The sequence below is a fragment of the Nelumbo lutea genome, chromosome 3, assembly GCF_056320005.1.
Source record: "Nelumbo lutea isolate HS-2025 chromosome 3, American lotus-T2T, whole genome shotgun sequence".
Lineage (NCBI taxonomy): Eukaryota > Viridiplantae > Streptophyta > Magnoliopsida > Proteales > Nelumbonaceae > Nelumbo > Nelumbo lutea.
Window position 1 is genome coordinate 38,574,145 of NC_142686.1, and position 15,427 is coordinate 38,589,571.

The 15,427-nt window shown below is 36.6% G+C and overlaps 1 protein-coding gene across 2 annotated transcripts in view; it reads left to right on the forward strand.

Annotated features, from left to right (window-relative positions):
• The window catches only part of LOC148864341 (ubiquitin carboxyl-terminal hydrolase 9-like), a 52,214-nt gene that overhangs the window by 16,359 nt on the left and 20,428 nt on the right, over positions 1–15,427 (forward strand). Inside the window, exons 2-3 of one of the 2 annotated variants that reach the window (XM_088977408.1) lie at positions 205–450; positions 12,384–12,528. In XM_088977408.1, coding sequence (XP_088833534.1) covers positions 205–450; positions 12,384–12,528 — 391 coding nt within the window. The remainder of the gene's footprint in view (positions 1–204; positions 451–12,383; positions 12,529–15,427) is intronic. The other variant, XM_088977409.1, reaches the window with a different exon arrangement.

Sequence of the window (15,427 nt, forward strand, 5' to 3'; positions counted from 1 at the left end):
CTAGACAGATATGATTGCTGAATTTGGTATTATCTAAATAATGTCCTCTGTTTATATAAAATTCTTTCCATGCTTTTGCTAAATGATCCAGTAGCTTAATCAAGGAAAATTTTCTGCTTTCATGCTAGACTGTATTGGCATCATAGTAGGCACCATTGCTTGTTTATATTGAAGAATTAAGTCTCTTGCTTCGTACTTTCTCAGGTGGTTTATGAGTTGGCAAAATTATGTCGGAGGAGACAATTGTTCAATTAATGATCAGTCTACTAGTTTTCAACATTCAAATGGGCTTTTAAAGACAGCAGAAAGACCAGGAATTATAGATAACTATGATCTAGTTAAAAATAAAAATGATACCGAAAGCAATGATTTGGAGCTTTCTAGAACACTGGAAGAAGGTTGTGATTATGTTTTGGTTCCTCAAGAAGTTTGGAAGAAGCTTGTTGATTGGTAATTATCTTTATCTTTGAGCTTCTTGATGTGATTATATTTGCTCGAGGAGATTTTTATATAATTGGAGTTCAAATGAAAAATAGTATTTCCTTTTGATAGATGAAGAACAAGCACGTTATAGTAATATACATGGCTTTATAATACACACACAGACATACATGCAATGGTACAGTACAAATCCTTTCTAATTCAAATTAGTGCCTTAAAGTTGTAGCAATGGAAATGTGCCATCACTTCCAGATGTTAGATGTGTAATCCTTGAGATGTGAAGTTCCATCCTCATGAGCTCTCATTTTTTTTTTTTTGCAAAAAGAAAATTCAAATTACAAAGATTTTTTTTTTTGAAAACGAAGTTTGACAAAATGATTGAACTGGAAAAACTGGGAACTACTTGCCCCTCTGGTAAATTGTCTATCCCTTAAAGTCCATTTATTTCAGTAAACCATTGTTCAAACCAGTCCTGAGTGGACTCTCCTAAATGGAGATGTGTTTGTGTCAGACATGCATTGGAGCCCAACACTCCATGTATTCTTGAGGACACTTCTACATAACAATTCTTTTTATCTCTAATAACTAGTATCGAGGTTCAAAATATCGATACGCCTGATACACCAGTATGGGAGTATCGGGCGAATCAATACAGTGTTTCAGGCTTTTTTTTTTTATTTTTTTTTGCAACCGGTTCAGGGGGGCCGGTTTAGGTCTCCTCTACCCCCTGAACCAGTCAGACCTCCGATACACCCACTGTAGGGGCTTATCGGAGGGGTCCCGGAATGATACGTATTGGCTGATACAGGCCGATACATGTCGATACTTTGAACCTTGACTAGTATACAGGATTAATGCCATTTTTCATATCAAACATCATTCGGTAACAAAGGCAACACTTTATATTTCTTTTTGCAGGTAATGGTAGAATTAAAAAAATATGAACTATTTTAATAATACATACTTTTCCATAGATGTGTCTGTGACTTCATGTTTTCTCATCTTGCTAAGTCAGACTCTTGGATTTGCCTCAAACTCTGATTTCTATGTCCATATCCATGCAGTACCTGGTTCAAACAACCAGTCGAGTCATTCAAATTTCAAACAAGTAAATAGTTCTAATAACTTTGATGTTGGGTGTATTTTTTTTTTTTTTTTTAATTTTTGAAGAGAAAGATAACTTATATTCAAAAGGGGGGGGGGATGTACAAACAGGCCAGAGAATCTAAAGGTGCAGTTCAGCAGAGAAGACAGATCATGAATTTCAGCAAGGAGGTGAGCTATCCTCCACAGTCGCTCATCTGAGTCTTTTGCCCACTAGATGGTGATCCTTGAATACCCTTCTACTGCTAAGGGGCTGAAATGGGGCCTCTTTCGCAAGCCTTAAGCCTTCTAGTAGGGAGTGGGCTTCTGCTTCAGAGGCATCTACAGCTTGAACTGGACCACTGAAAGCCCAGAAGATGTACCCATTAGAGTTTCTAAAAATGCCCCCTATTCCAGCTGCTGAGGGAGGAAGCAACGACCTTCTAAAGCTGCAATCAAGCTGCAACAGGAACTCACACTCCCTCCTTGGCGGATGTAGAGTTGTTGAAATTGGAGGGGAAGGGGAAGTAGGCAGAATCTGCAGCCAGCTTCTTTGTAACTCCCCTCTGCTCACATCATTGAAATGTTGGTGGACCAGCATCCATGAAAAGATTAAGGATAAGATCTTCTCACGAATACTATCCAAAGAGGAGAAACTATCTTGAAGATTCTTCTATCTTGCTCTGAGAGAGAGAGAGAGAGAGAGAGAGAGAGAGAGAGAGAGATTGTGCCATATGGTTTTAAATGTTTATTGCTGTTACTTTAGCTTTTTTTTTGTGTTAAGATTCTGGCTATATGAAAATTCATGATTGTTAATGTTTCATGCTGCTTTGTTGAATGGAATGAAATGTGATTATATATACATACACACACACACACACACACACACACACATATATGTATATATATATGTGTGTGTGTGTGTGTGTGTGTGTGTGTGTGTGATTATATATACACATGAGTGGTTTTCAGTAAAGAATAATAAGAACTTAATATGACACATATCAGCATGAGTGGTTTCCAAAACATTATAGGTCTTATTTCTAAGAAACTGCCACTTAATTGTTGCCTAAACACCCACTTAAGCACTTGGGGTAACAGGAGCAGGGGGTACCTTGTTGCTTAGTCTCGACAGCTATGTCAGTTACCAAGTGAGGAAACTTGTGGTGTAGCCGTGTAGGGGTGTTCAATGGTACTGGCATTATTTAAAGGAGCTGAGAACCTTAAGAGTCAGAAATTAATGCAAGCTTCACATGGACATACAGATCAACAAATGTGGTGGCAGATACCATGGCTAGACAAGGGGTTAATGAGGCATAAGGCATAACTCTACTGGGGTATATTGTATTAGGGCACTGATGTAAGGGGAGGGGGCGGGGGCAGGTGCTAGCCTTACAAAAGGAATCCTGGGTATTCTGTTGTAGCATATATACTTATTCTTTTATAAAATCTAATAAAGTTCAAGTTACCAATAAAAAAATAATTGCATGGAAGGTTATAAATGAAAGCAGATCCTACTGATTAAAATGTTTAATATACTGATTAAAAAGCTTTCTGAACATCCACTGGATAAAGAACTAACTGTAACAAATTTGCAAATTGTAACACCAAGTCTGGATCGTCAGAAAGAACATTAATGGTACTTCAGTTGATCCAACAGAACAGTGCAAATCTTCTATTTGATATATAAATCACTTGGCTCTTGATAGTCCACAATGACAGGATAAGATTTGTCTAACTGACTTAAAATAGTTAGGATTACGGCTGAATTGAATTGAAATCACTTGAAATGGGAAGAAAATGTTTTCCTTTTACGAATATTAGACTCTTTAGCTTGTAAATAAGTATTCTTTTTTTTTTTTTACTTTCCCTTTATAGTTTTGTAGCTTCTATATTCATCACTATTTATGATATTTATTAAGATTACATAATATTCTTCATTAGAGTAGATCCTACTGGATGTTTCAATATCTTTCATCTCATTGTACTTTTAAGACTGTCACTTTGTTCAAATTAGGTTAATAAATGAGCCATATTGAATTATGGTACTTCTTGATGTTTAGAATTGGTGGTTAAGTATTAGAATATGAACTAGGATAATTATGACTATCTGTTTCATCTTTGTAAAAGGTTTTTGTCATTCAAATCTGTTTGCATTTTATTGTTTCACTTTCACAAGGTAATTTGTTGTTGTTGTTGTTTTTTTTTTTTTTTCCTAGAGTTGTAAGATTGGTAGTTTGCTGATAATTGGTACTGAATGTTAAGAAGTCTAAATGTTTAGTCTCTTGTTGCATTTTCCATTCTGCAAAGAAGTGACTTGCAAGTGTTGGAAAGGGATGACGGGGATTATTCCTTGTGGAATCCGGGTCAGAATCTTTCCTGTTTTTTTTAGTTATTTATTTTCTTATTTAGACTGATTATTTTTCTTTTTTTGGCTGTGATTTAGTTTCCTTTTTTTCTTTAGGCTAAATTAGTGGGTTAGTTTCCTAGAATAGCTTCTAGATTGATTCTTAGAAGTTGTATATATTAGTACAAATCTTCTCAATGAAATTAGAGCAGAAATCTTCAAACATTTGTTTATGTTTTCATGGTATCAGAGCCTGCGACGATGTCTGGAACGAGCCATTCTTCATCAACAGTGGACTCGACAGTAGTTGATTCAACCATGAATGCATCGAGATCCCTTGGAACCTCCTTCACCACCTCTAACATATTCCATTCTCTGAGATTACCCAAAACAAATTAAATGGGTCCAATTTTCGTGAATGGTTTCAATCCGTTTTGTTAGTGATTCGAGGAAAAGGAAAAGTGGGTTACCTTACTGGTGAAATCCCTCCTCCAGCGAGCAGTGATGCGAGTTACAAGACATGGGAAGATGAAAATTCCATTGTCATGGCGTGGTTAATCAATTCCATGGAGCCGCAAATAGGACACGTATCTGTTTTACAAGAATGCTCACGAAATATGGAAGGCTGTTCAGGAGATGTACTTAGATCTTGGAAACACGTCTCAGTGTTTTGAAATTTGTTCTCTCATGCGGAACATAAGGCATGGATCAATGTCAGTAACTGAGTACTACAACAGGTTGATTGACCTATGGCAAGAAATGGATTTGTTTTATACAATTCCATGGAAGTGTACTGATGATGGAGAACTGTACAATCAAGTCCTTGAGAAAATCGAGTATTTGATTTTCTTCAAGGACTCGATAAAGACTTGGATGAAGTACGAGGTCGTATTCTCGGAATCAAACCCCTTCCTTCACTTCGTGAGGTGTTCTCTGAGGTTTGACGAGAAGAAAGGAGGAAAGTCATGCTGAACCCATCCTCACACGGAATCCTAGAGGAACGATCTCAAGGAGCTACACTTGCATCTACTCGGTCTCAACCTCAGAAGAAAAAAGAAAACCACCAGTGGTGTGAACACTGCAAAAAGCCGTATCACACAAAGGAGACTTGCTGGGACATTCATGGAAAACTTCCAGATTGGAAACCACGGAATCAGAGGAAAGGCAACCCTTCAGCTCACGTAGCCGAATCTGCTGAGACAAAGAAGCCTAACACAACAGCTTTCACACCGAAACAAATGGAGATTTTAAGGTCTCTTCTTCACCAGCAACAAATTTCTGAGACATCAGGTTCTACACCTACAACAGCAATTGCACAACGAGATAATATCTCATCATCTCTATTATCACAAAAAGATGATCTCAATGACTGGATTGTTGACACCAGTGCATCAGATCATATGATAGGACATCATACAACTTTTTTGAATTATAAAAAATGTGATGGTGAGATAAAAGTCTCAATGGAAAATGGGAATACAATAATTGTGTCTGGAGTTGGAGATGTTTTTTACCAAGGACTTTATTTGAAATATGTTCTTCATGTTCCGAGTTTAAGATATAATCTCCTTTCTGTTAGTAAGTTAACTAAGGATCAAAATTGTAAAGTAACATTTCTTTGTGATCGTTGTATTTTTCAAGATCCGTCTTCGGGGAAGATGATTGGCAATGCTGAAGAACGACATGGTCTCTACTATCTCACTGATTCTTCTCCAAGGCCAAAACCACATCTATCTCTTTCTGCGTCTAGTTCATTGAATTCAGATGTAATTCTATGGCACAAACGCTTAGGACATCCTAATTTTCAATATTTGAAACATTTGTATCCAAACTAATTTCTCAATAAAGATCCTTCTTCTTTCCATTGTGAGTCATGTATTCTTGTGAAACAGTCCAGAAAAAATTATCCTATTCACAATTACAAACATTCCAAATCGTTCCATCTTGTTCATAGTGATATTTGGGGAGCTTCACGGGTTGTGGATTTAACAGGCAAGAGATGGTTCATCACCTTTATAGATGACCATACTCGTGCTTGTTGGGTCTATCTCTTGAAGATCAAATCTGATGTCGGGTATGTGTTTCAACAGTTCCATAAAATGATAAAGAATGTGTTCCAATGCAACATTCACATACTCTGTACAAATAATTGAGGAGAGTACTTTGCACAGATTTTTGGAGATTACCTCATTCAGAATGGCATATTTCATCAAAGCTCATGTACATCTACCCCACAACAAAATAGGGTTGCAGAACGAAAAAATCGTCATTTGTTGGAGGTAGCTCGATCACTCATGTTTGCTAGTGCTGTTCCACATCATTTTTGGGGAGAATCTGTATTAATTGCTGCCTATTTAATCAATAGACTTCCATCAAAACCCCTCAAATTTCGAACACAAGTTAGTTGTCTCCAAAAAGATTTACCTCATATTCATTTACTCAACTCTCTCCCACAAAAAATATTCGGTGTTCTGTGTTTGTTCATAATACCAATCCTACTTGGGGAAAACTTGATCCAAAGGCCATCAAATGTATCTTCATAGGATACTCTCCCACTAAAAAAGGATATAAATGTTACAATCCTGTCACAAAAAAATTCTATGTATCCTATGATGTTACATTCCTGGAAGATCAATCCTTCTATTCCCATGATTCTCTTCAAGGGGAGAACTTAATTGAAGATAATCATTGGGATCCTTCGATATCTCTTCCTTTGTCTTTTCCCTAGTCTCCATCAGTGTCCACTTTACCATCCTCTGAGTTTCCACCATTACCCCTACCAGATACAACCATAGGTCTCGGTCAAGGGGGAGAATCAGTCCAACAAAGTGAACTAATTGTTTACTCAAGGAGGCCCCGTGTTACTCAGCAAAACCAATCATCGGAACCTATGGCGGATTCACCACCAGATTCACAAAGAGGTGCTGTTACAATTGATGATTTAGATGTTCCCATTGCTATAAGAAAGGGGGTAAAATCTTGTACTCAACATCCGATTTCAAATCATTTGTCATATTGCCGTTTATCTTACACTCACAGGGCATTTGTATCTCAACTTGATAATGTAACAATTCCTACAAATATATATGATGCCTTGAGAGATTCAAAATGGAAGGCTGCTGTTTTGGAAGAGATGAAGGCACTAAATGACAATAATACATGGGAAGTTGTAAACATGCTTGAAGGGAAGAAGTTAGTGGGCTGTAAGTGGATTTTTACGGTGAAAGTAGGCTTGGAAGGAAAAATAGAGAGATACAAGGGGCGTTTGGTTGCTCAAGGGTATACGCAAACATACGGGCTTGACTACGAAGAAACTTTTGCACCAGTTGCAAAATTGAACTCTATACGGGTTCTCTTGTCTATGGCAGCCAACTTGGATTGGGAATTGCACCAAATGGATGTTTCAAATGCTTTCCTAAATGGAACTCTTGATGAAGAAGTCTACATGAAGCTGCCTCCTGGCTTTGAAGACAAAGAAAAACCAGGATCAGTGTGTAAATTGAAGAAGTCTCTGTATGGGTTAAAACAATCTCCTAGGGCATGGTTCACTCGATTTAACACAGTTATGAAAAGATTTGGATACACACAAGGACATGCTTATCACACCCTATTTATAAAACAGTCAAGGGATGGAAAAAAAACCAATCTTGATTGTGTATGTTGATGATATGGTAATCACGGGTGATGACAATGATGAGATTACGAATCTCAAGGGCCTACTATAATCTGAGTTCAAAGTTAAGGATCTTGGAAAACTTCAGTATTTCCTTGGGATAGAAATTGCCAGAAGCAAAACTAGTATTTTCATCTCTCAAAGAAAATACATCCTAGATCTGTTGAAGGAAACTGGGAAGCTTGGTTGTCGTCCAGTTAGCACTCCACTGGAGAAGAATTGGAAGCATAAGATCTTTGAGAATGATCCTCCAGCTAACAAAGAGAGAGATCAACGTCTTGTGGGAAAACTAATCTATCTATCACTTACTAGGCCCGATATTGCCTATAGTGTTAGCATAGTTAGTCAGTTTATGCATGCTCCAACTGAGAGACATCAATGTGCTGTTGATCAGATCCTTAGATATTTGAAAAGAACTCCTGGCAAGGGTATATTGTTCAAGAAAAGTGATAATCGGTTAGTTGAGGGATTTGCAGATGCTGATTGGGCTGGTTCGGTTGAGGACAGTAAGTCTACTACAGGATATTGTACAAAGGTTTGGGGGAACGTTGTTACATGGTGAAGTAAGAAGCAAACTGTTGTGTCCAGAAGTAGTGCAGAAGTAGAATACAAGGCAATTGCACAAGGGATTTGTGAGTTAATATTGGCTTGAACGACTACTGCCAGACTTAAAATGTTCCACTTGATAGTACAGTAAGTCAGCAATAGCAATAGTACACAACCCTATTTAACATGATCGAATGAAGCATGTTTGCATTGACAGAAATTTCATCAAATCAGAGATCGAAAGTGGAAAATTTTGTCTATCCTATGTGCCATCTGGATCACAGGAAGCAGACATCCTCACTAAACCATTACTTAGGGTCGGGTTTGAGACAAATGTATCCAAACTGGGAATGATTGATATACATTCACTAGCTTGAGGGGGAGTGTTGGAAAGGGATGACGAGGATTATTCCTTGTGGAATCCGAGTCAGAATCTTTCTTGTTTTTTTAGTTATTTATTTTCTTATTCAGGCTGTGATTATTTTCCTTTTTTTGGCTGTGATTTTGTTTTCTTTTTTCTTTAGGCTAAATTAGTGGGTTAGTTTCCTAGAATAGCTCCTAGATTCTTAGAAGTTGTATATATTAGTACAAATCTTCTCAGTGAAATTAGAACATAAATCTTCAAACATTTGTTTCTGTTTTCAACAAGATACTATTAGCAGAAAAATACAAAAGAAATAAGGAAGAAGAAGAGAGGAGAGAGAGAAGAGAGAAGGGAGAAGAGAAGAGGAAGTGTTTGGGAGTCAAATCTATTCTAGCGGCACCAAAATATATTATATTATATAGGGCGACACTTAAAATATGGGGAAAATACATAATAAAAAGAATAAAAAATTAAGTTATTCAAAATAGAACATAATAAAATAAACTGAACAAAATAACCAGAATAAACTAAGTTATTTCAACACTCCCCCTCAAGTTGGGACATATATGTCATGTCAATCATGCCCAACTTGTCACAAAAATCATTGTGCTGCAAATGCTGCATAGGATGAATACCCTTGGTGAAAATATTTGCAATTTGTTCTTCTGAACTGACATAGGGATGCATACTTCTCCATACAAGTTTTTCCCTAATAAAATGTTTGTCCACTTCAATATGTTTTGTCCTATCATAAAGGACTGGGTTTGTGGCAATGCTGATAGCACAACTTTATTGTCACAATAAAGTGACATGGAGTTGTTAACTGTAAAGCTCAGTTCACATAATAGGTTCTTTATCCACATGATTTTATCAACTCCATGAGACATAACTCTGTAGTCTACTTCAACATTGGACCTAGCCACCCCACTTTCTTTCTTACTTCTCCAAGTAACTAAGGCCATGTTTGGGAGTGCTTACAAATAAGTGTTTATTTGAAATAAGTGCTTATTTGGGTTGGGACCACACCATTAAGCACTTATTGGTGTTTGGGAAATAAGTGCTTATTTTTTAAGCCCAAATTTCTAGCTTTTTTTCAAGTGCTTCAATTTTTTCTCCCAGAATTGCCCCCAGTAAATTTTTAGAATGCCAATTATACCCTTTTTGTTACTTTTAGCAACAATATTGTTACTTTTATGAAAGCACTTTTACGAAAAACACTTTTATAAAAGTACTTTTACAAAAGAACTTTTATAGAAGTACTTTTACAAAAGTACTTTTATAAGAGCACTTTCGCCAAAGTACTTTTACAAAAACACTTTTATAAAAGCACTTATACAAAAGCACTTTTATGTAAGTACTTTTATGAACGTACTTTTATCAAAGTACTTTTATGAAAGCACTTCTATCAAAGTACTTTTACTCATTCACTTTGGATTGGATATTTTGAAAATTCGAAAGAAAATGAAGGTCAAAAGAGTCACAAGTGCTTATTGGAGAAAAAGACCACCAAACGCCCAATACAAAATAAGTTCTTATTTTTTAAAATAAGCACTTGAAAAGTTGGGTGGCAAATGCAAATAAGTGCTTATTCGAATAAGCACTTGTTTTTAAGCACTTATTTTTAACATAAACACTCCCAAACATGGCCTAAGTTTCATCCCACAAAGGTACAATACCCATCGGTAGACTTTCTATCATCAACTGCTCCTGCCCAATCAACATTTGTATACTGTATACACTTAAACTTTCAAATGCCCATGTTTCTGAAACAACAAACTGACCCCTAGGAACCTCTTGAGGTATCTAAGGATCCTTTTTGCAGCTTCAAAGTGGGAAAGTCTTAGGGTTATGCATGAACTGACTAAAACACATTTATAAAAAAAAATAAAAAAAAACTGACTATGGACACCCACTACATAGGCAATGCAGGTCTGGTCATAGACTAATATAAGAGTCTCCTTTCAAGTCTCTGGAACCTCTTTACATCTTTCATAGCCTCCCCTGATAGTCACCCAATCGATGATTAGGTTCAATGGGTGAATCAATTGGCTTCACTCCTAACTTGCTTGTGCCCTCTAAAAGATCCAATACGTATTTCCTTTGAGAAAAGATGCCCTTTTGAGAACGAGCAACTTCAATCCCAAGGAAATGATGTAAGGAGCCTAGATCTTTCACTTCGAACTGAATGGCTAAGAATTTCTTCAACTTCTATATTTCAGTTTTCTTATCTCTTGTGACTACTATGTCATCAACATACACGATTAGAGCTGCAATTTTCCCTTCACCTTTCTTCACAAATAGAGTATGATTTGACCAGAATTGTTTGAACCCCATTGTTGTACAACTAAGTGAAACTTACTAAAGTAGGCCCGAGGTGACTGTTTCAATCCATGTAATGATTTTTTTTAATATGTACACCTTCTCTTCACTACCTTTGGCACAAAAACCTAGAGGTTGAGTCATGTACACCTTCTCCTCTAGGTCTCCATTCGAGAATGCATTTTTAATATCTAATTGGTGAAATTTCCAGTCAAGATTAGTTCCCAGTGAAAGGAGGATTCTGATAGAGTTCATCTTGGCTACTGGAGCAAAGGTCTTTACATAGTCTACTCCATACATCTGTGTAAACCCTTTTGCCACCAATTTGGCTTTGCACCTTTCTACCGTACCATCAACCCTATGCTTCACTGTGAACACTCACTTATAGCTCCATTGGTTCTTTTCCTTTAGGAAGATCCACAAACTCTCAAGTGCCATTTTTGTGCAAGGCATTAGCTTCTTCATTCATTGCATTTGTCCATAATCTATTCCATACACATGTGGGGCCTTGTACTCTAGCAACCAAGGCGGTATATGATTGACAATATATGCAGCACACATAACAACATCCATCTAGAAGTGTTTCAGAACATGCATATGGAGTAGTAATCCATGAGCACTTACAGTGCATAAACTCCAATGGTGTATATTGTTTGTGTTCTCAGTGCGTTTTATTTGTATTAGTTGTATTATTTTCCAGCAATTCCCCATTTAGGGGGTGTTATGTAGTGTGGATGAGAAATTGGGTAATGTGTTCTCATTCGCACCACACCTATGTGGACTTATCCATGCCACAGGTGGTGAGTTGTTCTATACTGTGGACAAAAATGAGTGGACTGAACCACACCACACCCATAGAAGCGTACTGCTACTGCAAGGTGTGGTGTAGTTCAGTTTACACCATGTGTGATGATGCCATGCATCTCACATACAACATGTGGGACAATGTCACTGCTGATCAAGAATAAAAATTATTGTGTTTTATAAGTAATATAAATAATAAAAAATGATACAAATTAACCATGGCCAATACAAAATATTATAGTATAAATAATGAAAAATTGATACAAAATAAACCATGTACATGTATTTACTAATAATTATAAAAATTTAAAAGTAATTAAAAAATTAGTGAAGTTCAAAGAAAATCTATCTAACAATAGCTTTTAAAAATCAATAAATAATTAGTGCAAATATTTTTTAATAACCATAATAATGAAATCAAAATTTAAATTGACATTTATTGTGGTAGGCATGTGAAGCATTGAATTGAAGTTTTTTTATTTTGGCCACCATGGCATGGAACCAACCACGAGATATAGCCATGGGCGATTATTTGTTAGATAGTGTGGACCGATCCACAAGATCATGTGGATTGATCCACACCACTCCTCAAAGAAACTCCAATTTCGGTGTGACGTGTTTCAAAACTGTCCATCCAAGAGATGGGCCACACACTGCTGAACAGTGCCTTAGTCAATTACAGGAGCTAATTGGTCATGGCCCATGGGTGTGATTTTTGGGCACAACCTACTCATCTTTCTATAAATGTGTATATCATCTTCATTTTTCCTTATACGTTCAACTCTTTCTTCATTGCATTTTTGCAGGTACAAAGGAGGGCCTGCTATACCCAGAAGGTTGATTTTACAAGGTGGTCTTAACAAGAATTTTATTGTTGAGGTTTATCCACTCTGTCTTAAAGTAATTGACTCTAGAGACAACACCCTATCAGTTATCCAGATAAGTAAGAAGGTATTTCTGTTTGATCCATCTTCTATCATCTCTTAGATTCTAACTATTTCATGATTTTCCTTTTGTAGTTGCTTAACTTTATTGTTTTCATTTTTTTATGGAACTTCATTGTTTTCTTACACAAGATGTTGATAGCATTTTACTTTGTTGTTTTCTAAAAGAAGTCTGTTTTTTGAATGGGTGAAGTATAGAATTTCATTAAGCTTCAAGAAATGAATGATAAGCATGACCACCCATGTACACCAGAGGACTATATACTGACAAAATACAAAACATATAAAACCCCTAGGGCTTTATCTACTTACCCAAAGGTTCTCTCCTTTACAAAAAAGAGGTAAGAGGGATTCCTTCAATTATAGATAAAAGACATGAGGATACCCCATCTGAGTTGAAGATATTGGAGAGTTATTTGCTGTGTTCAGACTACTTACATCTTAAGAAAGTTAGAAATTTTATTTGAAGCAGTAGCTAATTCTTCACAACAAAATTAATCTGGGTTAAACCAACGATTTGGGAACCAGAATCAGTTGGAAGGTGGAACCACTTGAACTGCGGCTTGGAATATTTTCTGTTTGGTTCATGCTAATTGAACCAAGCTAATATATAAATTAAAGTAGAAAAATTCTCAAAAAATCATCTGGTTCAGTCATGAGAAGAAAACCAAAGATATAGTACAAGGAGTTGACTTTTAACGGTCCATTTGTTTGGTAGCATCGGATGATTAAAAGAGGTAGGTTGAAATTGCATGATCTCCAGATCCTGTTGGAGAATTCAAATCAAAATTTAATGCTGGAATTTGATCTCCAGTGTAAATATTCTGTAGCTTTGACCTTTGATATACTGCAACAGTATGCCAGCATGTTCATAATTCCCTGTTCCCTGAGTGTTATCCACAAATCAGATCATCAAGTTTTGGAGGAGGGGAGCAGTTTTAACTGTTTCACCTGGGACAAAGATGCTTCTATTTGGTGAAGAAAGGGGTATGGGTGGTTAAAGGCTTTCTAAAATTCTTCCTCATTCCTAACTACATTGTGGTGGATTTAAGAGATTAAATTTTGGAGAGATCTTGGGGAGGTTCCAGTATTTCACTAGGTTTTGTGAACTGCTTACTTTTTGGTTGCTAAAAAAATCACCTCATCTCCTCTCTCTTCTGGCCTTTTCTCCCTTGTCCCTTTTGTGCTTCCTCTTTTTTTGGATTGATAGCTGTAACTTTATTGAATTCAAATTTCAAAGTTTAAGTGCACAGCTATGACAGAGTGGTTAGCCTCAACTAACCAACCCAAAGGGATTGGCTTTGCCAAGACCTTTTCATTCTTAAAACAGATTACCCCAAAACATTTCTACCCTGTTTACCCTTTGCCTAGCCATTTCATCAGCTAGGCCATTTACTTTGGCCGCCAGCTCTCAAATCTCCATTAGCTGGTACAAGTAATGCAAAGAACCCTGCTTATTTTGGCTCTGCCAACACACCACGACCTTTGAATCAGAAGTAAGTCAGTCCTCTAAAACTGATATAAACTTGATTAAAATTAGAGAGAAAAGTGGAAGAAAGGTAGAAGACAGCAGTACAAAAGAAGAAGATGGAGAAAAGAGGAGGAAGAAGAAGAAGAGTTCGATGATCTCCTCTCTCCCCTCTCTAATCCTTTTGTTAATCTTCATTCACTAAGTTAATTACAAGTATGCCCTTAAGTGGGTGGCCAGCTAAGCAAGAACTTAAAGTAAGCTTATAAAAAGAAGTAACAGGCCCACAAAGATAGGCCCATTAACAAACAAATAAATAACACACTACAAAAAACTAAAAGAATAGATACTAGGCCCGTTTGGCCCAGTCTCTCTACAGAATCCCCCTCCAGTATCATATTCCTCAGGCTGCAAACGTCAAAGTTTAACTTGAACTCACCTTCAGGTGGCAGGGACTGCCCCAAAGAAGTTTCTACTCTTTGGATGGAAGTGGCATTTACAATACCCAAGTTTCTTATCAAATCATCACATGAGAAATCATCAAACATTTTCATAATTTTAATCCCTATGTACTTGCCTCCTTTTTTATGCTCTTGCTTCCTCTTCACAATCAATCTTCCTGGAAAAACCATTTGGTTTGGTCCTACTAATCTATCTATACTACTGTTAAATGTGTGAATGATAGTGTGGAACTTTTGTTTGACTAAAGTACCCAGTACCCCTTTTTTTCTTTGAATTTGGTCCCTCTAATTGTAAGGACAGAAATGCAAGTTGAACAACCATCTTTCTCCTCATTGAAGTCCCTCTCATTAAGTCCTTTATTATTTAAGATATTAATTTCTATTATCATTCATCGGATCCTGTACTTGACTAGAATACCCCTATTTTTGAATTCGGTCCCTCTCTAATTGTGAGGGCACAAAATGTAATTTGAACTACTACATTTCTCCCCATTCAATTCCCTCTATTAAGTCTTATATTTAGGATATTAATGGTGTTGGATAGTATTTTCATTACCGTCTCTTGCAGATCAGACACTGTGATTTAAGGATACTTACTTTCTCTGTTTAGGATGCTGCCTGTCCATCCTACTAATCCAAAAAGGTATTTCCTAAGAGTGACCAAGACTTTAAGGAGGAAGAAAAGCAAAAATTTTTCTGGAGCTGCATTTCTTTTGGAGTTTGTTGGGGGATTTGGAAGGAAAGGATCAGAAAGTTCTTTAAAGGAAAACACAGAAATATGGAGAGATTATGTGCGGAGATAGGATTTAATTGATTGGGTTTTGGTGCTTGAAGAGTTTGCTGAAGTCTCTAGAAATTCTCTTTGATCCAATTTTTGGTCCTTGTTAAAACTGGAATGAATATATGTTTCTGGATATGGAAGGATGGAGAATGTCTTTTTGAGATTTCTGATTATAATATTTGTTTTATGTGTTTTA